The sequence below is a fragment of the Melopsittacus undulatus genome, chromosome 7 (genome assembly GCF_012275295.1).
Source record: "Melopsittacus undulatus isolate bMelUnd1 chromosome 7, bMelUnd1.mat.Z, whole genome shotgun sequence".
NCBI lineage: Eukaryota > Metazoa > Chordata > Aves > Psittaciformes > Psittaculidae > Melopsittacus > Melopsittacus undulatus.
Genome location: NC_047533.1, coordinates 40957628 through 40983160, shown reverse-complemented (window position 1 = coordinate 40983160; position 25533 = coordinate 40957628). Strand labels below are relative to the sequence as shown.

General features: G+C 36.8%; 1 protein-coding gene across 3 annotated transcripts in view; it reads left to right on the top strand.

The window, feature by feature from the left end:
* TLL1 (tolloid like 1) overlaps nt 1-25533 on the top strand; it is a 145098-nt gene that overhangs the window by 90805 nt on the left and 28760 nt on the right. For all 3 annotated transcript variants that reach the window (XR_004080101.2, XR_004080100.2, XM_005145504.4), the window contains exons 10-16: nt 5581-5683; nt 7122-7238; nt 8270-8415; nt 13609-13804; nt 15206-15331; nt 19519-19679; nt 22605-22785. Coding sequence is in view for 1 of the 3 variants with exons in the window: in XM_005145504.4 (XP_005145561.2) it covers nt 5581-5683; nt 7122-7238; nt 8270-8415; nt 13609-13804; nt 15206-15331; nt 19519-19679; nt 22605-22785 (1030 nt within the window). In the remaining 2 variants the exon portion in view is untranslated. The remainder of the gene's footprint in view (nt 1-5580; nt 5684-7121; nt 7239-8269; nt 8416-13608; nt 13805-15205; nt 15332-19518; nt 19680-22604; nt 22786-25533) is intronic.

Below are 25533 nucleotides of genomic sequence, written 5' to 3'. Positions count from 1 at the left end.
CTCAGTACTGGAAAGTCCAAAGAGGAAAATCCAGCATTTGCCCCCAAAACCTTCAGTCAGTTTTGTCAGTTGTCACCTGCTCCATAGTGGACATAGTTTTCTCCTGACTGCATTACTTTATTCTGTGTTTCTTTCACGTCGGGGTCCTGGTAGATTCCAAGAATGTATGTTCTTAATGTGCTAATAGATTCTGTGGAGCTGTAGGAGCATTTGCCACTGTGGGGGATGAAATCAGTCATTTGGAAAGCGTTTGCCCTCCTCTGGGCAAGAGCCAGGGACAGGAGGAAAAATAAACACACTCGGTGCTGGGAGGGCGTGGGTGGCTCTGCAGGTTGGCAAGGAAGAGCAAATGGAAACAGATGAATAAGAGAAACTTTGCATAAAAGATGCAGATTGATCTGGATAGGTAATTTTATGTCCTCACTATTTGTGTGGCTTCTTAGATGCTGTTGTGATTACAACAGAACTGGCTTAGGTTTCTTCTCTATTCTGAAGTTAAAAAAAAAAATTAAAATTATAGAGTTCATCTACAATTATTATTAGCTTTTGAAAACATCATTAATGTATGAGTTAGAAAATGGTCACACTTACATATTCATAGCATACTCCAACTTTATGTATCTTAGCTGTGGATGTTAGTGTAATTATAACATATTTCTAATACCATTGAGACTGTAACCACCACTAGAACTGTATTACACTGTACCAAAGCTTAATGGCGGAAAGCCCCTATCTTGAAGTCAGCAATGTAAGAAAACTGGTTCCTTTCCCATCTTACCCCCTTCCCCAAATGGGGAAAAAGACTTAACAGAATGTTCTGATTGAAACTTGATGTGATGAGTCATGTCTGTTGTACCCTGTTCTGACCTCCAGCTCTCATAGCCTCTATATAATTCTGCAAGAATGAATTAAAGGGTGTTTGTGCTAATGTCAAGAAGTCTGTTTTGTCAGTGCTGTTCCCATAGGATATTGTCTGTCTTGAGATAATGGACCTATTTGCAGCAAGTACTTGATATGAACAGGAGATAGCAGGAACAAGCTCTAAATCTTAACTATTGTTTGTTTCATTCAGGGTAATATTCACATTATACAGGGAATATAAAAGATTATTTAAATTTTTGTTCATTTATTTGCTGATTTGACCTTGATAGATCTCGGGAATGTTGTGTAGAGGTTAGAGTATGCATAAGTACATCACATCATGTTCTGAAATGTCAGTGAGCACTTTAGTCACCTAAAAATAAACTGAAAAAGCATCAGTCCAGATTGTCTAGCTCTTGTCTCTTGTTTACTGAGATTTTACATTGTGCTGTTTGAGCATAGTTGGAGGACTTCTATCCACGCTGCTTTCAGCAAGTACAGGCACTTCTGAACTTTGATGGCAGTAAATTCAAGAAGGATTGGACTGCAGGGGTATGCACTAGCTGTAGCATTCCTTTTATTGACAGGCATCATAAATTGGCAGCCCAACTTAAAATGTGTCCATCCCTATTACTAAAACAAGGCAGTTCATTCACCTTTTACTTGCTCTCAAGTTTTAAGACTTGGACACAATATATCTATACACAGAAAAATCTCTGGGGGAGGACGATGTTAGTAATACTGTATGCCTTGTGCCAGGATGAACCCCGCCTTCTGGTGTGTAGATATTTTGTTGGCATGGGGAGTTGCAAGTGTGCCAGTGTGTTTTTTTCGAATTTGCCTTTTTGAGTAGTTTATATTACTTTCCTTAGTGTTTTACAAGAATTATGAAATAGGACTAGTAGATAAATCCTTGGTTGACATGGGGAAAAACGCCACCTGCAGAAAACTTAATGCTACCTCGTGTTTGCAATATATTTTTTGCTTTCTTACCCCAGGCAGTAGGAGGTATGATATATTCTCTCAGAAGGTGCAGTAGCACAACTGAATCTGCTGTGTAAGCAATAATTCCTTGATTGTACTGACAAATACCCATTGATTGTTTTTCCTATGAAGTATTTCAGCCATTCTGTCCCCTTAAACAAGTTTTACCTTGGTTAGCTCTATTTAATGCTTTCCAGAATTGCAAATCAGAAACTTAAATATATTTATACTTGTTTGGTTCCCAACCAGAAATCATGCTGTGACAGATTGGGGGTTCTGCCTATGTACAGCTAATGAATTCTGGTCAATGTTAAGGAATTGCTGTGTCATGAAATACCTTGACTTGTCAGAGTGAGAAAAGGCTGTGAAGGTTATTTCATCTAGTTTCAAAGGCAGGGGCTATTGAGGAGGCTCATTAAATTGTAATGGTTTCCATTTAGATAGCAGCACTTTTGAGACAATGGCATGATAACACCAAAGTAAACCCATTCTTTTCACAGCTCTATCCTGGCAACTAGGGTTTTAAAAAAGGCAAATTTCCAAACATAGAACAGAGAAATACGATGTTTCAGCTGTGTCATGAAAAATGAAAAACTTGTGGTTGAACTGGTGAAAGACCTCAAGGCTCTGCACAGCTGAGCCAATGAAGGATCTATAGGATGTGACTTCTATAAGTTGCTTCCAACAGAGCCAGCTGAGTTAGCTTAAGCAGATGTGGAAGGTAGCCTCAACCTAAACCATCCATTTGAATCTCATCTGGGCAGAGAAAAAGGCTCCCCTTTGTGAACCCATTTGCTTGCACTACTGGGGTGAGTGGGCATGAGTGGAAAAAGATAAGGAGACTGTTGCGGGCAGTAGGGTTTTCAAGTAGTACAGCAAGATACAGAGATATTAGTCTGAGACACTAAGGAAAAAAAGGAAAGTTTAGAATGAATCTGAACTGCAAAGTGGATGAGCTGAGTAGAATAACAAAAATTTTGTAGTTGGTGAGGCTTCTTTATTTGAAGGACAAATTAGAAAAGAAACAGTCTGCAAAGGACAGATGGAATTGCTGTGTGAATGAGAGAAGATACAGGACCTTTCTGCCATCATCAGAGGTAGATTCAATAGCACTTATAAATGTAATAAAAAAACTGAAGCAGGGGAAGGCATACGAATAATTGTACTTTTAGCCAGATCTGCATATTTCTCATGGAGAATAATATGGTAAGGAGGTAGGGTTTGAATTCTGGTGGTATTTGTTTATTTCTTCAGTACATGTTCCTGAAGGACTGCCTGAATGGTAAAGGCAAAATGCCTTGTGGGTTACACATCTGGGAAAGGGTGCATGTAAGCTAGAAGAAGTTTGAGAAGTTGATATTAGAATATCTATTATTGTAAACCTTTCAGTATAAGGAACATGTTTTCCTTACGTATATTCATTTATACTGTAATTTCTATTGCAATGTAGAGAAAGGATTGCACAGCAATTGTCTTATTTCACTTAGTTCATTTTCATCTCTAAGCTCAGGAAGGAAGCCTGCAATATAATTTGTCTATTCATTGTTACAGGTCTTTATGATTCAGAGTGCCAATGGGAACCTGAACATGAGTTAACATAAAATATGTTTCAGAAGTATCAACTAACATTGAAGCAGAACATTCTCTGCATACAGATCTGAGACTAAGTTATTGCCTTCCTTTTTGGCCCTAAAATGACAGAAGGAAGAGGGCAAATAGAGAGGACAGGCTATATTTGTTGCATGTGCTAAAGACATACCAAAGCTGCTTGCAGGATGTGCCTGTGGAGAATACAGTGTTAGAGGCACACTGCTGTTTAAGCAACACTTTTGCAAGTTCTGTGGATGTGGTAGCAGCTTCTTGGTATAAATGTTTGGCCATACTTAACCACTGGAACAAGTATTCATTTATTCAGTGCTGTCCTGATGGTCCTTGGCATGCTTCGTGTCCCATACCTTCATCCCACAAAGCTGTGGCTACCAGCATAATGTGCCTCACTTTACAGGATTTCTGGCTGTTGGATTTTATGTGTAGCCTTACAGATTTCTGTTTCCCATGTCATCATGGTAGTAAAGGTAAAAGTGGAATAGAATCACCTGTGATTTTGGTCTTCCACCCAAAGAGTCAGTAGTGTCAGCACTGGGGGATAAAGGAAGATATGACTTTTAAGAGTAATTCAGACAGAGTCAGTAGTGTCAGCACTGGGGGATAAAGGAAGATATGACTTTTAAGAGTAATTCAGACAGTTTCCCATTCTCCACTGAAAACAAAGGGGATTCTTGAGAATGTAATTGCTCATATGGATGTATTTAGTTACTTTTGTGCAAAGTAAGGGAAAGAAAAACCCCTGCTAGCCTAATGTTAAGACACAGTCTTTTGCTGTGAAAAACTGCCTCCATTTTATATTGTTTGAAGTCTTACTGTGACTCTCTACTATCTATGCACCTGAACAACTAAGGTTTGTTATGTTTAAATTAGGTTCCTCCAATAGGAAGTTTATCTTCTTAAAATTAAACAGTCTGAAAAAGTTCTGCCCATCTGGTTTAATAATGTACTATATTGTGGTTGGAGAGACAATTGATGCCTTCAGAGGAGGTGGAAGTAAACTATCCCATCTGACACTCTGGGCCCATTGTTCCAGTTATGGTGTTGTATTTCCTTCTTGCAGCTGGACTAAGGGTAAATTCCTCTCCTTTTAACTGACACTCAACAGCTGCTTCATAGGCTTCCATGGAGATATGTTTTGCAGTGCAAGGTATTTGCTACTGTGGAGCAATTCATGTTTGCTTTATAACAGCAGGTTTCAGTTTTGAGTTCAGTTTTAGGATCAAAGCTAAATATAAAACCACTTGGGTGCTCATATGGTCAGTCTTAGGATCATGTCCTGCAATTGCAGAGATAATTCCAAACAAGAAGATTAAAAATCACTCATATTTTGTATTATAAAATAATTTCCAATTCATACCCTTTCATTGGCTTTAGGTGTATTTGCAAAAAGCGTAAGTTTATGGCAGTTTAGTACTTCTAAACCAAAGTGGAGTAATGTAACGGTCTAGGATAGTCCAGGTATTAAAGTACTGAAAATATGTCTATTTGAAGATGTGCTTAATAAAATTATTAGTCCAAGTTCAAAAGTTCCAGAAATACACAGAACTCAGATTTCTGTATAAAAATCTTTATTATAGTTTCATAAAGAGTCATTAAGGGAATATGTACTATTTATTTTAGTGATGCTGTCTTCAGCATTACTCTCCACTTTTGTAAATGTTTAACTTGTCTGAAAGTAAATTATCTTGTCAAAACAGTAGTAGAGGGAAACGCAGACCAAAATAAAACAACTTTTTTTTACAACTGTCAGTGCTGATTGTAGTTAGAATGGAATGGAAGAAGAATTGGCGGGAAGTTTATCAAATAACATGCTTAAAACTATATTTACACATTATGTTACCTTACTAGCATTCCCAAATTTTTATTTCTCAGTGATAAGCTCCCTGTAAGGAATTAATGGGTAGTTGGTCTTGAAACCCCTCAACTGTTTAAGATTAAATAAAAAAGCTTTTAATGTTCTCAGACAACTTTTACTTATTATAAGAAATTGAGAGGCTGGTTAAGAGTCTAAGTAGTTAGAATCCAGTTACAGGTAGCCACTCTACTCTGACTTTAGTTTTGCAGAATGTTGTTGTGATCATTTTCACATTTTCACATGTGATTTAAATAGGTGTTCTGTGATTGCAGATTGTTTTAAACTTCACCACCATGGACCTTTACAAGAGCAGTCTCTGTTGGTACGATTATATTGAAGTAAGAGATGGCTACTGGAGAAAATCACCTCTGCTTGGTATGCAACTACCCATAGTTACCATACTCATGGAGTTCAGTGGACTTGCTTGCTGCTGAACCCAGAACAAACCTCTTGGATGTTAGGTGTCTAGAATGTATCTAAACTTGGCGATGGGAAGAAACCTCTAAATGGCCTCAAATAAGTAGTTTATTTTACTTCAAGATTTTACTTCAAGCCTTCACTTCAAGCCTTCAGCCTTCCTTTCATTACATCTAGCTGTTATTCAGCTGCATGTATGAAAAGATGAAAAGTACAAAGTGTGCAACTTTTTACTTTGCTTATGGTTATTGAAATGTGAAGTTGTCATAGTTTTGTTCATGGAAATGAAGAAAGAGTACACAGAAAAACCTTTAGAGCATGTGATGGGAAACCCATAGAGCACATGATGAGCACATGCACTGTGGGTGAGAGAACCCACTCTAGATCTGTACTTATGAGCTCTGTTCTTGTACTTTCAAAATTAAGATTACTTTTATTTCTGCTTTGCATGTTCTTCTGTCCTCTTGCAGAGAAAAAACAGGCAAAGCAATAATGAATTTAGAGTTGCAACTAATATGCCAGAAGCTGCAGCCATTCTTTTCTTAATTCAGAGGTTGATGGGGAGATTTCACAGCCCATAATGGCACTGCCCAATTCAGAATGTCATATCCCATGATCTCGTCTAATTGAAACTGGAGATTTAAGGCACATAGGAAATGTGAATGACTTCTTGGGTCAGTTTTGTTGTTTTTAGAATGAGCACTGATGCTATTTGTTAGTGTCCTAACAGCCACAGTTTAATGATATTGGGGGGTGGGGGGGGGGTGGGGGAAGAAGAAGAAAAAAAAAAGAAAAAGAGGCAAGAACAGAGAACAGCTTTTTAACTTTGGTGCCTATTCTTTTGGTCTTAAAAAAGAAAAGAAGAAACAATTAAGACCAGATCGTAATTACTCTTTTCCCTTGTTTCCTTCTCTATCGCCTAGACAAACAGAAATTTCACCTACCTAGGCTGAATTTAAGAGGATCATATAGTCTAGGGTTATTTCATTGTTAGTTTTTAAATCTCTTTGGTCCTTAGACACAATGAGTGCTATTACTGTGAGCTAGATTATGTTCCTCTCTAAAGATTAGTACTCACTTTCCCCCTCTAAAATGCCCAGGTTTGTATGTATGGAAACAATATGTAATGATAACTTCTCTACTTAATTCCCCTGAATTTTTATACTTAGACTTGTGAGCCTGACTACAACAAAAAGAAGTACTGAATGCTTTATAATAAAATCTTTGTGTATTAAGTCATTCTCTGCAGAAACCCATGTTTAAACATAAGCATATGAATAGTTCCACTGAGTTGGTTATGCTACTCCTGTTTATAATGTTAAACACTTGTATAAATGTTTGCAGCGTTTGGCTTCAGAGGCGGCAGAAAATGCAGTTACTGGTTGCATGTTTTTAGGCAGGTTTTGTGGTGACAAACTGCCAGAAGTCCTCGCATCCTCGGACAGTAGGATGTGGATCGAGTTCCGCAGCAGCAGCAACTGGGTTGGGAAAGGTTTTGCAGCAATCTATGAAGGTAAGCTTCTTATAGCATTGAAAATGACTTGATTACAGAAAAAAAATATTAACTGGGTACCTTTATGTATTAAAAAAAGGCAGAAATAATCTAATACAAAAATGATATATTATTACTAGAAAGAGACAGCAGGTGTTAACTTACTAGACAGGACATTTTGAAACATTTCCTGTCTTCAAATTTTATATGATCTCTTTTTCCAGGCATACCTCTGATAATATTCATAAGTGGTTTTTAACAGTCGTTCAACTAACTAAATGCGTGTGTTCTTGTGCTTAGTGTGTGGAAAGATTTCCTTGAGTATTTTCTGTTTATTCTTTCAGGAAAACATGACTTAAGTTTTCTGTATGCTCTGGGATTACTTACTAGAGACACTCACACACACTATTAGCAAGTCAGCATTCACCTGTTTAAAATAGAGCCTGTTTTCTTAAATATTGAATCTATGGTAGTAAACTGTATGATTTAGTTGATATTCACAAATCTTTACATGATTATCAGTATGGGCCCTGAAAAGCCCATTTACTTTTCATGAAAATATTGTTTATTTATATTAGCTATTTTTTTCAAATTCAGTATAAGCTGTAAGTGATAAACTGTAACTTAAAATGCACAGGTAATTATAATATTTGAGATTTCTGTCTCATCTCTTTCTAAAGGTTAGTAAATAGAAATGAAGAATGTTTATTAAATGTATTTCAAAGGTGAGCAAAAAGTAAAATTAAATAATTTGGACCTTTTAAATATATTCTGTGAAAAGTATAGATCCAGATTATCTATGATTCCAAAGTGTTTGTGAACTTTGTAGATATGATTAATGATACTAGAAATGCTGAACTATATTCACTAACTAAAATACATGTAGTGGTTTAAATGGATTGTGGGTTTAACAATTTGTCCTTGATAGACTTCTAAAGTCTCCTCGAGAATAATCTTATCATGAGTTTTAAAAGGGGAGCATAAAATGTCAGTTTGAGTATAGGGGAAAGAAAATGTCATTATTGGCAGTAAGAATTTTATGCTTTTATCAGCTATCTGTGGAGGTGAAATCCACAAAAATGAAGGCCAGATCCAGTCTCCCAATTATCCTGATGACTACAGACCAATGAAGGAATGTGTGTGGAAAATAACAGTATCAGAAAACTACAATGTTGGATTAACCTTTCAAGCATTTGAGGTAACACCTTTTAACAGGTCTCAGAAAAGCATCCAGTGCATAAATAACAGTGGCATTTAAGGGAATGCTCATTAAACCTATGAGTGAATTTAAGAATCCTCTATGAAAAATAAGCTTCAGTATCCAATTCTACTTTCCAACAAACCTTTCCTTCTACAGAAGTTTTGAAGAACATTAAAGGTTTTTCATGTTTTCTGTGCTACTTGAATTAGAACGTTGAATTAGAAATACTGACAATAGTTGCAGTTTAGCAAATACACAATCCCGTTCAGCAAGGATGCTTTAATATTGTGTTAAGTAATTGGGATTTTTTAATTTTTGCCAAATCTTATTGTTAAAAAGGAATGTCTATCTGGAAAGAAACCACTGTGTTTTTTTTTTTTACTTCTGTTTTGAGAAGAAGGGGAAAAAACCCTCCCACTTAACTTCAGTTTATAAACCTATATTTAGAGAGGGAAGAAAAAAGCCATGGTGAGTCATACTTGCATGTCTTTAGTGTACATCCCTCTGTGTATAACATTGTTAAACAGTGGTAAACTATTGTATAACAAAGAAAAATAATACTTCACACATCTTTTATGCATATACGATACACTGTCTTGAAGTCTGTAGATAAATTTAGTAACATACTTTGAGTTCAGTTGTTTTATTTGAATATACTTCAAAAGCAATGACATAAAAAATCCTTCTTTTTAAAATATAAACTTCTTGGCTTTATGGTGCACATAGGTATAAACACAGGTATAATAAATATAGGTGTAATTTCCAAACTGTAGTTTTGGTCTTAAAGACAAATGTCAGGGGTATGGCAAGTTTTTGCTATAACTGATGAAAGGTCTCAGCATAACAGGGGTTTGGGATTTATCAGTAATTATTAGAATAACCAGTGGAAGTTGTAATAAATTCGTAGGTTCTACTTCATTTTCTCTTTTTCGTATCCTGAATTAATGTTGGGTGTAGTGCAGAAAAGATCAGCTCTCCCTGTCCAAAGAGTTTTCCAAATGCCAGTCAGACTCTGCCCATCTCAAAATTATGTAACATAACATGCCGATTGCTCTTTTTAATCACTATTGAAAATGACCAATGTTTTCAGCAACTTTATATAATTTACTGACTAGATACGGAGTTTTTCTAGTCTGCCATTGGTGCTCAGTATTTTTCAATGGGATCCCAAGAGGAACAGCACTCTGCCTTTGCATAAGAGACTTGCTATAGCATTTGATCTCTATGCAGATGCAGTGTTGATCTACACGTTGTACATTACTGCATGAACTGATATTTCATTATCACTTCTGGGAGAATGAAACTTCCATCTCTTCATATCTCTCAGGATCTTCTTCTAATCACCAAACTATGAACTATTCAAAAGTGTGAAGGTGACATGTTCATGCCTCACCATATGGAAAATAATTACAAGCAAAGGAATACAGCTTAGTAGGCTAGCGGTTGAGGCTGTAAGAAACATCCAGTTCTTCCTGCAGACTATTTAGTATTATGGCACTCTCTAGAGGTGGAACATGTGGACTGACACCTCATAATAAGAAAAAGGAATCTGAACAGTGGTATAATTGAGTGCTAGTCTCAAGTTAGTGCCTCTGCTAGATGTATTATGAAAGGGAAAAAAAGAAAAATATTCCAACAGTAAGGACTTGAAAGGTGCATGCTTTTCCAGGGAGAGCCTGAGCTGTGATTCTAGAGTGGCAAGATGCCCTTGAGCACCAAATGAAGTGCCCCAGAAAGGCACAAGCCTTCTGTTATATCTGTCTTTGCAGCATTTCTTACTGGCTTGTCCACAGCACTCCCCACTGAGTGTGAGAGTTGCTTTGGAAACTGCTCTGAAGTGTCTTGCCTAGTCATTCACCATTGCGTTTGATTTTCATTTTAGGTCCAAGTGCCTGAACGTAGGTGTTCTGTTTTTTGGTACTAAGTCCCTCTCTGGACTGAATCCTTGGTGCACTGCCCAGTAAAACAAAATGTTGTTTAAAAATCACAGTTCTTTGTGCCAGCTGAGATGAAAAAAGTAAATGTCAGGCCAAAGAGTTATTGCAGCATGTTTGTGAGAAAATTACTTCTCTGTCATTTGAAAGGTACAGTTAAGTAAGAGGAATTTTCATTATCCATATATAATGCTAGAAAAAATAACCGTATAAATAACCTTCACTCTGAAATGAAAGCACTAGAGAAGCTGAGAATTTCAAACTGTATCAGTGAGTCATCTTGTTTTGCCTGCTGTGGGCAACGCATTTTCCACTGAGTGTGGAATTACCTTTTCTTTTTTGGCTGCCTGATGGACAGCTATACTTTCCAGTATCTAGATGTCAGAAGAGACGCTGGAACTGGTAACTTCATCTTTTTGCTTCATTGTTAGAGTTACCTTTATTATGTTGTTCTTTGAAAAATAGCAGGTTTGGGTTTTTTTTTTTAGAACTTTTGTTGACACCCAGTCTCACAAACTGAGGCAATCCAGAGGGTTTGTAGAGCTGAGCCATATTAATCTTCCTCATTTGAGTGGCTCTGTTAATCTTTGTGTAGATACAGTTCATTTAAATTATTTTTACATAACTCAGGGAATAAAATCTATCTGGTTTTCTAATTCCCCTAGGCATATATCCCATCATTTATGACTAAAGTCAGTGACCTGTGTCAGATATGTTTACCTGTACTGGAATTTGGCTCTATCAAAGAAATTAAAAATGAAAAAAAAAAAGTAATTAGATGATTTCTCCTGAAATATGATTGCTCACAGATTCTTTTTTTTTTTGTTATAGATATTTATTTTTTTCTGTTCAGGGAATGCTACAATCATTGTTTTTTTTCAAATCTAAAACTGTGTACAAGGATTTCTTTTTTTTTTAGAATGGATAGTGAGAAGTTCTCTGGCTTTCCATTTCACCAGGAGATTTATTAGCGTTTTCCTCTGCTTACGTGTCTGTCTTAGGAATTTTTCTGTCATTTTTTCAATTTAGCTCTCTAATGCCATTCAGATTCTGGGTTTTCTCAAAGGAGCCAATGGTATCTTTAATTCTCTTATAAGCAGCACATTTTTCTGTAAAACCTGTTTGCTTATGCCTTTTTTTGCATTTGCTAACATTTTGCATATTTTTTTCCTTATCCACATGTAATATCGATCTTGTGGAATTTTAATGCTCCAGTAAATAAGGTTTACAGAAGCAGTCCAGTTACAACTAAACTGACTGAGAGTCCTTTTATTAACTTGAGGAGACTTTCTACCCTTGTAGTAGGAAGAATAAGAGACTATTGCAAGTGTAAGAGATCTTTGTATGGCAGTGTTCCCAAATGACAGTACCACGATATCTTCAAACCTGAGGTACAGATAAGCAAAACATATTTAAACCAATTCTTTTCCATTGGTTACTAAGTGCCTTAGCACCAGTCATAATTTCTCACAAACACAATACTTGTCCATTGGTTTATATAGATATGGGATGATTTATTCTCTTAATATAATAATATTGGTAAAAATAATTACATCACTTACAGAAGTAGTACGCTAAAAATATATGAATATTGTTGAATGCCACCTTTCAAATTGTTTTCTTTAAAATCAATAGCAATTTGTAAGTTAGTTGATTTTTATAGTCTTAGGAAGCTTACAACTTACCACTATACAGAATGTATTTTTAGATGTTGTCTTCTGCCAAAAAATAGAGTGATTCTCAGAAAAGAAACTAGTAGTTCTGCTCAATGGGAATTTGGTACATGTAACTCAGAGCAGCACTTTGCCTGTGAAAAAATCATAATTTCCATATTGCCCCATAAAACATGGAAACATGGCAAAACCAGATGTTAATTAAAAGTCTTGAGTATAGAAATTACCACAGACATGTTGAGGAAAATACACAGTTCTTTCATTGATATTAGTGGGTTTTGGAACAGGTCAATTCTTTCTACATCAGAATGCAGTATGATTTTTTAGCTGAGATAACCAGACAAAGTTTGTTTCAAGTTGGAATATGATGTTATGTGTTTAAACCTAATTATTTAGATTAATGAAAATTTGGAATAGGTATTACAATGTCAAAAACTTATCAGTGCTCAGGTAGACACATGTCTGACTGCAATGAATATGCAACTGCCATTGAAGTCAGCAGTGGGAGGTTGCATCCCAGATCTTCATAACTTTTCTCACTCATTTCCCAAACTCTGGCCCAAAGCAATTCCTGAGCAAACAGCTAAGAAATTACAGTCAATGGCAATATGGATTGTGCCAGAGAAATGAGTGGGAGAAAATTACATATGTAAATGCTTGAAGAATTGGAAAGCTGGAAAGAAGACAGACAAATTTTGTGTGTAAGTGCCATATTTTGATGCTATTAAAATGAAGCAAAATCAAACAACTTCTTCCCCCAGTTTTCCCTCTGACATAAAATAAGAAGTAATCCTAATGTGATAATTGAAACCTCCTTAGTCTGTGGTGGTTACTGAGCTTAGTGCTGGTATTGTGAACAATTAGAGCAGAGTACCAGCAGCCACTTGTACTTACTGTGCAGCTTATGTGCAAGAACTCTGGAGATGAGCTGTGGATTTTTCTGGGTTTGATTTTGACTTCTTTGTCATTTTAACAGAACAGAACAGAAGCTGAATTAGATTTGAAGCTTCTTCAACCCTTTCTCCCTGACTGTGGTCGTGCCCCCCCATCCATAAACCTGACTCAAAATTCAGCCATTTAGTCGAATGATAGATTTTTAGAGGAAGAAAGTAAAATATTGATCATCACCTGAAATAGCACAGGTTGATAATGTCTAAAAATCTTATTCATATTAATTAAAATTGACCATTTTAATATTTCAAAACAAATCAATCTTTCTGACTTGTTGTGTTGTTGAACCATTAATCTTGTGTACTTGAGTGTACATGAGAAAAGAGGACTTTATTTGAGCTCAGAGTAGGCATATGATGGAACACGAGGAAGCTTAGTGGTGAGAGTGTCTTTTTTAGCTATTTTTTTTTCCAATTAGTCTCTTTTGTCCTGTGTTACTTTCTCAACAATTTTTCTTGTAGAAAACAAGTATAGTTAAAAAGAGTCCAGTGATGATTGTTCATCTTCCTGATATTTGAATTCCAAACAGAGAATCCTAACCTTAACTTTGAAAATGCTATTTATTTTCTGATTGATATTTGATATTTATGGTCAAGTTCAAATAGGTCACTTTAAAAATGTTTCTTTTACAGATTGAAAGACACGATAACTGTGCATATGACTACTTGGAAATTCGAGATGGAACAAATGAAAACAGTCCTTTAATTGGTCACTTTTGTGGCTATGACAAACCAGAAGACATTAGATCTACCTCTAATACCCTGTGGATGAAGTTTGTTTCTGATGGAACTGTCAACAAAGCAGGGTTTGCAGCTAACTTTTTTAAAGGTAAATGTAAAAGCATATTTTGGAAGCTGTGAACTGCTTAGCACTTGTGGTTTTACTAGGAAAAAACAAACAAACAAAAGCCCACAGGGTATTAATATTTCTCAACCTATTTTAACTAATATCATTTATGTACTATCTCTAGTATAGTTTTTATCTTGGCATACATTTTTACCAATACAAAACAGTAAAGGTATTTGACTGTCCTTGTAAAATACGTTCAAAGAATCAAGGAGCATACTCAGTGCAACTTCCTACTCCATTCAAATCATAACCATAGTTTTGAAACACTTTTGAAACATATATATTCTTGTAAAAATGGCTTTTTTGGTCATTATGTTATGAAATATGAAGTTAAATAGTATAATCACAAATGGGTCATTTTTTTTTTCTTCTTTTGTCTAAACATGGTTTCTCTAATCTCTTTGCTGTATTAGGCTGCTGTAGCAACTTGTTGCTTCCTGTAAGCAAGAAAAAAAACACTACAAAACAGCTGAGAAATCATAGTGATGAATAGCCTCACAGTCTTCCTCCAGTTTTAGGGTGTGTGTGATACAATTGCAGTGACACCTGCAGCACTTGGTGCATGGGCAGTAATTCCCACTACGTACTGCCCATGGCACAGGGAAAGCCACCAGCAGTGGTGAGGCTGTGATGACATCTGTAATACAGGTCATGCCATCAAGAGAACCTTTTTGCACAAGCTGGGGCTTTTCTCACCCTGTTGTGAGTTTTCAATGTAGACAATTATAATCTTGAAGGCTGTAGACATGAGAGTGGGAGCTCTGTTTTGTTCCTAAGAAATTAGTTGTCCTGGTATAAGGACGATATTTCAACATCTGAGGACTATTTTAACAATGAATCTCATAGGTATACTTCAGAACTAGTACAGAAAATATATTATTCCTTTCCCTCCCCCATTCCTGATGCATGTTGTTCCCTTTAATATCAGTAGAATGAAAACCTGGGATTTGAGGATTCTGTTAATCTGTTTTTGAGTATGACTTTGGGATAATGCACAGATTTATTCTGTGGGAGATAAAGTGCCCTTCAAGTGACCCTGCTGTGGATTTTCAGTCTTTCTTTCAATACTTTATACAACCTTTAGATTATGGTGCCTCAATTACTGCATGCTGCCCACAAAGTGCTTATAAATTAGGTCTGCATCTGTCAGTAGGTATTGTACAAAACCCCACCCAAACCTCAGAAAATACATTTCTTTTTATTTTCTCCATTGCAGATCTCCTTAGCATTTGAAAATCCTCTAGTCAGCAACTGCAGTGTGTTATGTAGTGTACCTTATAATGGCATGCATACAGCTTTCTGAGTTAATACTGGCCCAGGAATTACAGCTGAGGAAGGTAATTGTTTAACACATTTTTGCATTCTTCCCTGTCTTGGCAGAGGAAGATGAATGTGCCAAACCTGACAATGGTGGCTGTGAGCAGCGCTGTGTAAATACTCTGGGCAGTTACCAGTGCGCCTGTGATCCTGGTTATGAACTTGGTCCTGACAAAAAGAGCTGTGAAGGTACAGTGTGTTGTTGTTTTATGGGCTCCTAAACCTCACAGAGTGCCATTGCTGAATGGAATGCTACACTTTTCATATGCTCTGTCCTAGCAGTGTGAGATCTATGGGACCCAACCTGGAAAACCAGTGCTCCCTTTTAAGTAATGGTGCCAAAGTCATGTCTGCCCACAGCAGTCATGTTCCTTGGATGTTTGTCACTGATTTAGCTTGACAGGGTTTGCTGTTAGTCTGTCAGGAGTGATGCAAAGCTGGACTTTGTACCTTCCTAAATCACTTACTACATTATTCATACTCACTAAAGCAAAGTCTCCCACCATGCATAAGGAGACAATTATCAGCAGAGCAATGCATTACTGTCTCTGAATTTAACGATCCCTCTGACCACCTCTGATTGGGGTGGGACTGGGGAGCTGGCAGGTTTAAAGTGCAGGATCCTTTAATCTAGGTCAAAGCTCAGAGGAATCCCCCCACTCACAGTCAGACTGTGGATTTTTCTTGCTGGAAACAAATTCTACTTTTCAGGGCGAAAAAAGCATGTTCAAATCATCATTTGGAGAAATAAAAACCTGGTAAGTGGAAGCTGTGTAAACATAGGATTAGTCTGAGATAAGCTTTATTATTCTCTACATATTTCATATTAAAATGATGCAAATTTTAATATTTCATATTAAAAAGAAGCAAAAGCTCTTGATCACTGTGCACCAATTATTGTTTGATTTTTAATCATAAGCGTCAATAAATTCAGAGATAACATAGATTATTTTTTTTTTCAGTTCATCTGTTTGAGTAGTGAATGGAGTTCGAAAATTGGAGTGCCTGGAGTTATGGTTGATATGATTCACTGGTGTCTGTTTCTTTTCTCTTTTTTCTTTTTTTTCTTTTTTTTTCTTTTTTTTCTTTTTTTTCTTTTTTTTTCTTTTTTTTCTTTTTTTTCTTTTTTTTCTTTTTTTTCTTTTTTCTCTTTTTTCTCTTTTTTCTCTTTTTTCTCTTTTTTCTCTTTTCTCTTTTTTCTCCTCTCTCCTCTTTCCTCTCTCCTCTCTCCTCTCTCCTCTCTCCTCTCTCCTCTCTCCTCTCTCCTCTCTCCTCTCTCCTCTCTCCTCTCTCCTCTCTCCTCTCTCCTCTCTCCTCTCTCCTCTCTCCTCTCTCCCCTCTCTCCTCTCTCCTCTCTCCTCTCTCCTCTCTCCTCTCTCCTCTCCTCCTCTCCTCCTCTCCTCCTCTCCTCCTCTCCTCCTCTCCTCCTCTCCTCCTCTCCTCCTCTCCTCCTCTCCTCCTCTCCTCCTCTCCTCCTCTCCTCCTCTCCTCCTCTCCTCCTCTCCTCCTCTCCTCCTCTCCTCCTCTCCTCCTCTCCTCCTCTCCTCCTCTCCTCCTCTCCTCCTCTCCTCCTCTCCTCCTCTCCTCCTCTCCTCCTCTCCTCCTCTCCTCCTCTCCTCCTCTCCTCCTCTCCTCCTCTCCTCCTCTCCTCCTCTCCTCCTCTCCTCCTCTCCTCCTCTCCTCCTCTCCTCCTCTCCTCCTCTCCTCCTCTCCTCCTCTCCTCCTCTCCTCCCCTCCTCCTCTCCTCCTCTCCTCCTCTCCTCCTCTCCTCCTCTCCTCCCCTCCTCCTCTCCTCCTCTCCTCCTCTCTCCTCTCTCCTCTCTCCTCTCTCCTCTCCTCCTCCTCTCCTCCTCCTCTTTTCCCTTCCCTTCCCTTCCCTTCCCTTCCCTTCCCTTCCCTTCCCTTCCCTTCCCTTCCCTTCCCTTCCCTTCCCTTCCCTTCCCTTCCCTTCCCTTCCCTTCCCTTCCCTTCCCTTCCCTTCCCTTCCCTTCCCTTCCCTTCCCTTCCCTTCCCTTCCCTTCCCTTCCCTTCCCTTCCCTTCCCTTCCCTTCCCTTCTTCTCTTCTCTTTTCCCTTCCCTTCCCTTTTTCTTTCTTTTTTTTCTTTTCTTTCTTTTCTTTTTCCTATTTTATTGTATTAATTTTCTTTTCCTTTTCTTTCCTTTTCCCTTTCTTTTTTCTTTTTCTATTTTTCTTTTTCCTATCCCTTTTCCCTTTTCCTTTCTTTTCCTTTTCCTTTTCATCTTTTTCTTATTCTCTTTTTTTCCCTTTTTCTTCTTTTCTTTTTCTTTTTCCTTAACTTTAATCCATGATTTGTCACAATTTGGGGTAGTTTTATTCAGTTTCTTTTCACTTCTTACTCTGTTGGTTTTGGCTTTGCGGACTTGGACATAGACTGTGGGCATGTTGGATTGTGATTCTCATCAAGACTTTTTTTTTTTTTGTTGGTATTGTTCCCCCTAGCTTTAGTAATGACCACTTTGGGGGGAAAAAAAAGATTATTTAGACATCTGAATATTAGGCAGGATGCAGAAAATAAGGTTAATCTAAGGTGGGGCCATGAAGGCAGAGGTTTGATCTCTGGGCCTTTGATCATCAGCCAAATTTATGTAAAGAATTTGGTTTAGTCTGTCTGCTGACCTGAGTCAGAGTATTAGGTAAGATTATTAGTCTTTCAGAAAACTCTTCTTCCTTTCCAAACAGAAAAGCAGCTCTGGCAAAAGAAGTAACTCAGAGTAGTGCAGTGTGGAGCAAAAAACATGAGCTATCATAGAATAATTAGGATTGGAAAGGACCTCAAGATCATCTAGTTCCAACCCCCCTGCCATGGGCAGGGACAAATATCCCTAAAAGCATGTATGTTCCATGTGACATAGCATTCACTGTATGTAGGTACTACTTGGGACTGCTGAATTAAAATCACTGTGTTATCACAGTGAGCATTGCATCCCAGTTATAATTTGGTCTCTTGAGGGGTGACCTAGCTGTGTTAATTCATGCATGATACCAGAGTAGAAGCTTCCAACTCAGAAACTCCACCCGATACATATCTGCAGCCTAATCTTTGTGCTAATCCAAATCTCCCCCACTGAAAGAGTATTAAGAAGCTTAAAGATTATTATTTTTTTCCCATGTTTCCACATTTCATGCCATTGCCTCAAGGAACAATGGAGTGACATTGAAAAGCAGAGATTGAAATCTAACAATAGCCATCCTGACCTAGACTGGATCATATGGGGACATATCTTGTGTCACTGGAATGCAGTCTCTAGTGCCTAGCCCTTTTTTGATATACTGAGGCATGACCTCCCACCCCGTTTGGGTTACCTTTATATGTACACTAAGAAGCCTTCTCACAGGAAGCCAGGGAAGCCTAGTGCCGGAAGGAAGACTGGTATGTGTCTGGGTTGGCCAAATGAGCCCTGAAACTGGTGAGTTCTCCCAGGTGTTTTGGATAAAGTGTCTGTAGTGTGAGAGACACACAGCTAGACAGGAATAGCCAGTTTGTAAAGCATTCAGTGTTAGCACAGAACAGTTGGGAAAAGGTGGAGCTTCCCCCTTCACCTAAGCTCTTTAAAAAGAGATTTGTGGATGATTTGCAGTGCTGTCACAGTGCTGTGATGGTATCGATGCAGCAGTGTGATCAAGAAACCCTGCAAATCCCATTACTCTCCTTAAAAAAATATAAAAAAATTCTTCAGATGGAAAAAGTTAACATGTTTATTCTTTGCTATCTGAACTGCATTCACAAACATAATACAGTCTTGCTCCATTGTACAAAGGTGACCATTTGGCATATACTTAGAAATAGCAAGTATTTTTTGTATTACTTGAACGTCCATACTTCAGCAAAAGTAATTGTGACTGAAGAGTATGTGACTGCTATCCCAAAGAAGTGACCCTATCCACTAGGTTATGGGAGGGATATACAGCTGTGTGAGCTGAGACAGGTACGGCTGATTCTGAATCAATAATCTAGGAGAGAAGCAGGGGAAATGTGAAGCTCATCTTAAGTAGTCCGTCTGTCAGAAGAGGGGTGGTCAAGGTCCTTGGGAGGTTGGTAGGGTCAGAGGACTTGCATGGGAAAGGCTGTGAGAGAATAACCAGAGTCTCTGGAGGGAAGGGAAAAGAATGAATATGATAACGCCTTGTGTAGTCCTGAAACTTATCTCTGTTCGCAAACCTGCAAGCTGTTCAAGATAGGAGCTGTCTCTTTCCCTTTGTTTGCACCAAGTATGATAAAACAAGATTCTGATTACTCTGTCTGGGCTTTACCGCAGTATAAGTAATGAGAGGATTGAATCTTCTTAGTATGCTTCTGTTTATAGTAAAACACAGTTTCAGTCAAATAATTATGCTTTCCCCTTTAATTTTACAGCTGCTTGTGGAGGACTCCTGACAAAGCTAAACGGGACTATAACCACACCAGGGTGGCCCAAAGAGTATCCTCCAAACAAAAACTGTGTGTGGCAGGTGGTTGCCCCAACGCAATACCGAATTTCAATGAAGTTTGAGTTTTTTGAGTTAGAAGGGAATGAAGTAAGTAACCGTGAACAAAAAGCTGCACAATCTGTTACACACTAAACAGTTTAACGAGCTTTCAAAATAGGTATTGCCTTATAAAACCCTTGCTGACCTTTCATATGGTGACAATAACCATAGATATTCTCGTTTTCATTTTGGGACTGTTTCTGGATTATTTCAAAACAAACATGAAGAGAATAGCTCTCTTTTACATATAATCTAAATGTATATGTATTACAAGAAATTTAAAAAGTAATGTTCTCTGCTGAGTCTCAGCTGACTTTTTTTTATCAACAAAGTAAAACAGAGCAAATGGCTGAGACATATTGGAAAGAATTCAACAGAAGAAAATCTGGGGAAACCAAACCATCTTTACAGAGTATGACTACAAAGAATACATATAAGCTGTGGTTAGTGATGGAGTGAGGAGCATTTAAATCACTTGCAAGTATCTCATGGAGGGGGATATTTTAAAAGGAGCAGTACCAGAAATAAGGCATAAAATAGGAGCAGCAGTGTTCGAGTTGGGCAGCCCCTGGAGGCATGGGGATATCTTCCCCAAGTGGGGAAGATGAGGAGGGCAGAACCCTCCATGTGGTAAGGGCTGCTCTATAGTTATAAACTAAGTAGCGGGGAATGCAGTGTTCTGGGGGTGAGAATCCATATATGAGTGTCAACATCAACTTTTCAGCCTCTGTTCTTCCTAGGCACTGCTCACTCATACCACTGAGTTCCCCTGCCACATTGTAGCCTAATGTACTGTAGCTCTGGAGTTGATCTGGATGTTCTTCACATGGTATTCAGAACCCAGATCCCAGGATATTTTTTCTGACTAAACAAATTTGTAGCAACATGTTTGATACAAGGATGGGCCATGTTTGGGGCATGAGATCTGAAATCAAAAAAGCGAGAGTTTAACTTGTAACCAAGAAACAACCTAGCCATAGCTTCTCAAAAATATCTCAAAATTATTTGCAGAGGCAGCAATGTGAGATCTTAATTTTTATTTCTTTTTTTAAATAATTTGGGGTAGGTTCTAAAGTCCATGACATTCCAATTTTAATTATTTATATGTTACACTCATCTTTTGTTAGCATTATTACAAGAAAAGTGTAATAAAACCTTACAAATCCAAAGAATTGAAATTTAATTGCTATCTGAACAAACCATAGCATATTTTGCCTACACTTTCTTAGTACTCAAGCCAGATTTTCAATGAAGACACCTGGAGTGTATGAAGTTAAATCACTTTTCTAAGGTTATACTCATATGACACATAACTTAAGCAGATATGAAAAATACATACTTAATGGTTTTGAATATTTAAAACTTTGGCTTGATCCTCTCCTCTGCTACTAAATCTCAGCTTTATACTATTAAATATTAGTACTAAGAATGGTACCTTTGGAAATCAGAACATACAGCGTCTGGAACATTCTAACATAGTGTCCGAGTGCAGGCATAAAATGTATACATTTAGCAAATGCTTTAATTTTATTTTATTTTTCTTTATAGCAGCTTCACTTAGAATAAGTTGAGTATGTCTTTTCCAATACTACCATATTAATATTTTTCATTTTACAATTTCAATTTAACTGTATTTTTTTAAATGTAGTGTAGTATGAAGGAAGTTCGACTGATGTGAAATTACATTTTATTTCTAATCTACAGATATGAAACCATCCAACCTCACCACTGATGTTTTGCTGAAATTGGTGGGATTTATTAATGTTGTGAGCTATGTTTGAAAATCACCTGCATTAATATGAATTTATCTTCCAATTAATGTAAATCAGCATGTGGCAGGAACTCAAGTTTTATGAGTCTGTGTTCTTTGTATTGTTTAAAAGTAGCTTCAAGTGAATTAGTCATTTTCCAACTCTGCAACATATGATTTTTTTTTCCAGTAACAATATTTAATCTAACTCTATATTAAAAACTTTTGGGAATGTTGACAATCATTTCATATTACATAGGGAGAGAGAGCACCAAGGGCCAAAAGAGTCTTTTCAATAGTTATTTTCCAGTTCCCCTGACATTTCTTTTTTGGCTAAAAATTGTGATTTATCCAATACAACTTGGATTTTATGGACAGTCTAAGCTCTGTATGAATCCTCCTGGCCACTCTTTTCTTGTAAGCTATTAATTGCAGACAACTGGGTCATTTTTGATTAAATGATTGGTAGTTGAGCCTAAGAAGCTTAGAAATTTTGGGTGGAAGGCTTTAAGTCAACCAAGAGATTATGCATTGTAAGTAGTACGTCTTGCATAAGGCTTTTTACTATGTTATTTTACTTTATTTCTTACCTTTTAATGGAAATGACATGTATTACAGCATCAGCCTTCCAAACTGTAGCTTTGTTACTGTTAAAGAAAGATGGATGGTTTTACAGTGCAGATGGACACGTTTGTCAATAGATGAATATGTCTTAAGTATGTTATGGTAAAAACTTATCTTGTATGTTTCTAAGTGAAAAATAATATTAAAAAAATAATAATCTATGAGATGCAAGTAGTAGAAGGTTTGTAGGTTCTGGGTATGATGCTTATAGCACAAAGGCAGGTATAACTTTTAGGGTGAATATTTCTAGATTTTAACCTAATATTGCTGAAATTTTTATTTTTTAGACTAAATGGAAGTGCTACAAGCATCTTGAGTTTTAAATACTAAACACAGATTAGTGTCTGTCAAAATACAATTTTAAATTTTATGTGTATTATAGCCATGTCTTAGTGACCTTAAAATATTCTTACACAAATCAGTGAATGTTTGTAAGCATTTACAAATGTTTTCAGTGTCAGGAAAAAGTGAAGAAAAAAAAAAAAAGCCAAAACTGGTTAATCTATTATTTAGCAACACACACCAATCAGAGTTCTTAAATTTGTAAACGTCTTCATGCTTTTCTTTTGATTGGGGAAAAATATTTTTCTTTTTCTCAGGTTTGCAAGTATGATTATGTGGAGATTCGTAGTGGCCTTTCTTCTGATTCTAAACTCCATGGTAAATTCTGCGGTACAGAAGTGCCTGAAGTTATCACTTCTCAGTACAACAACATGCGAATTGAGTTCAGATCTGACAACACTGTGTCAAAAAAAGGCTTCAAAGCACACTTCTTCTCAGGTATAGAAAGTTAATCTTGTGTACCTGTGAGTGTCTCTGAGCATACAATGACTAGGTGCAGTGAATACTCTGTTTTGGTATGAAAGTGAGTGACCTTTTCCCTTACAGTTTCACTGGTAGCTTTGTATTTGTTTTATTTATTCAAACATAAACAATTCTTCTGTCTTAAAATACTGTTCTGAATTGTAATTTATTTTATCCCAAATTTTGTTGCCATTTCTTCCAGTTGTAATGTGATATGAATTATGTACTGTGTACACTTGTATGTTTTTATCACTCGTCTCTCTTAATGTATTTCATTAGTTTTGAGATTACCACTTTATGCTACACATTTGTTTAACATTGCACATGCTTTCTTGCCAAACTTTGCACTCCTTAATGTTTTGCAGAAGACCAGAGTTTAAGACTTTGTTCTTGCAAAAATATGTCTTTTTAGTTGTGAGTGTAATTTCAGTGAGGCAGATCAGAGAGATGGAAGCTTATATCATCCGAGGTCATGTATCATTGAATAAAGTTAGAAGTGAAGCTGAAGATGTGAGGAAGTATTTGCACAACAGTAGCCTCTGCAATTACCCACTGAGACTAAATTATAATAATCTGCCTGTGGCAGGATACCACCTAGTACTAGTAGTGGAATTTTGCTTAGTGTTTTTCTTGTGTGTTTACACACATACACAAGTGCATATGTTATCTTGTATAAAACCACCCTACAAAACACTTGTGTCAGCCCACCTCCTCAAAATGAAAGTCAACCAGAAGCATTTGGAATTTGAATTCTGCCCCAGGTTTTTTGATAGCCATTAAAAATCAGAATCTGGAGAGTCTTGATTATGTTTATCATGTGGCAAATTGTATTACCAGGCATTGTTACTAGAGTTTGTTTGCTAAAATATTTTATCAGAACTGAAATGAAATGGTATTTCATTGGTCAGCTTTAAGAACTGATAACTTATCTATTACCAAGTAATATGAATCAGAATATTGTATAGGTGATATGGTTTGTAAAGTGAGGAAAAAAATTGTCAAGACAAACAGTTTAGACATCTAGAATAGATTAAGTCTTCTAAAGCATATTATTTTTTTCCTAGTAATCATGTTTCTCTGGTCATAGTCTTTCAGATCCATCTTTACATATAGTAATGCTTTTTACTTTTGATTTTATGTGTTACATTAGCAAGAAGCTTTTGAGATTTACTTGTTATTTGTAGTAAATATGTGTATGCACACAACAGAACTTCCTCCTAGAAACACCTACACAGCTAGTCATTTCAAGTAGGCCTGGTAATGCCAGCAGGAATTGTCACTTATTTTGACTTTTCACAAAAATAAGTATTGACATGTTGGAGTTCTAAAAATGGCCTGCAAATCAAGTCTGTTACGTATTTTCAGGATCTATACAGCTATGCTGGGTTAATATTGATGATGACAGCTTTGTCATTTGTATGGGCTCTGTAGTTCAGAAGTGTTGGGGTTTTATTTGTGGACATGCTGAACGTTTACACATTTATAGTCAGTTAAAGTTTGGTTTTCTTTAAGTTGACAGTTCATTTTCACAGATGTAATTTTTTATTTCCTTGACTGCTACACTGATCTGTTAGTTAGTGGGTTCTAGGAAGAGATCAAGCCAATGCTGTGTGTTGGGGAACGAGTAGACTATAATTCATGGAGTTCAAAGCATCAGGTTCTAATCAATCAGAACCATAGTTTTCCTTGTTTTTCTCAGCTCTGAATGAAATGTTCCTCCCTCCCTCCATTGCCCCCTCCCCATCCCAATCTGAAACCAGGTTTTTCCTGGTAATTAAAAAAAAATACATTCTATATGATGCCATTGATCACTAAAATAAATTCATTAGTCAGGGATAAGTCTGAACCAATGTGATTTTTATTGAATAGAAATGTATGATGTGTCCTGGATATAGTATATACTTAATCCCCTTAAAAGAAAGATTGTTTGATATAAATGGTATTTGAATCTGTAAGTATATAGATATAAGTATATAGTAAGTATAAGAATGCTTCATTTTGCATATCTGCCATAGTCTTTTCTCCCATTTCATATGGGTTCAGATACTTTGACTTTTATTTTTATGCTTTCTCAATTCTCTTCCAGTTGTTGACCATTTCTGACAGATTCAGTTCTGTGTTATTTGGCTTTCCCCTTTTGACAATATTTCCTGATTAAAACAAACTTTGTAATCCTTGCAACAAACTTCTGAACCTAAAGTATCTAAAAAGAAGTCATCATCTCTAAATAATTAATGATACAAAACTCTCATGGCTGTCAGAAAACTCATTAACTTTCTTACCCCCAATCCCTTAGTACAGACATAAGATGCTATTTGTCTGTCAATGAAGAATGGACCTGAGACTTCAAGTGTTTTGACTACTGGGAGTTGATAACTGATCAATTTTCAGCTGATGAAGTGGGTTTTTTTTCCCTATTTATGTACTTGTCTTCAGAATATGATCAGAGTACGATACTTCTAGAATTTTATCTATGGAGAAATGCTTAGTGCTACTATCAAATACTTGCTGGAAGGCATTTAACAGTTTTATGAATTAAATCACAATAAGAATATGTGTAAGCATTTGGTTATAAAGACAGGCACAATGAAAAAAATCAGGAATTAGTAAAACACTGCATCTTGAAGTCTGTTTACCAGTAAAGGGCATATGCAATGCACGGCAAGAGAGACAGGTGGATACATCAGATTAGTTTTAATACTGGAACTGTAATGTGTTCCTCAA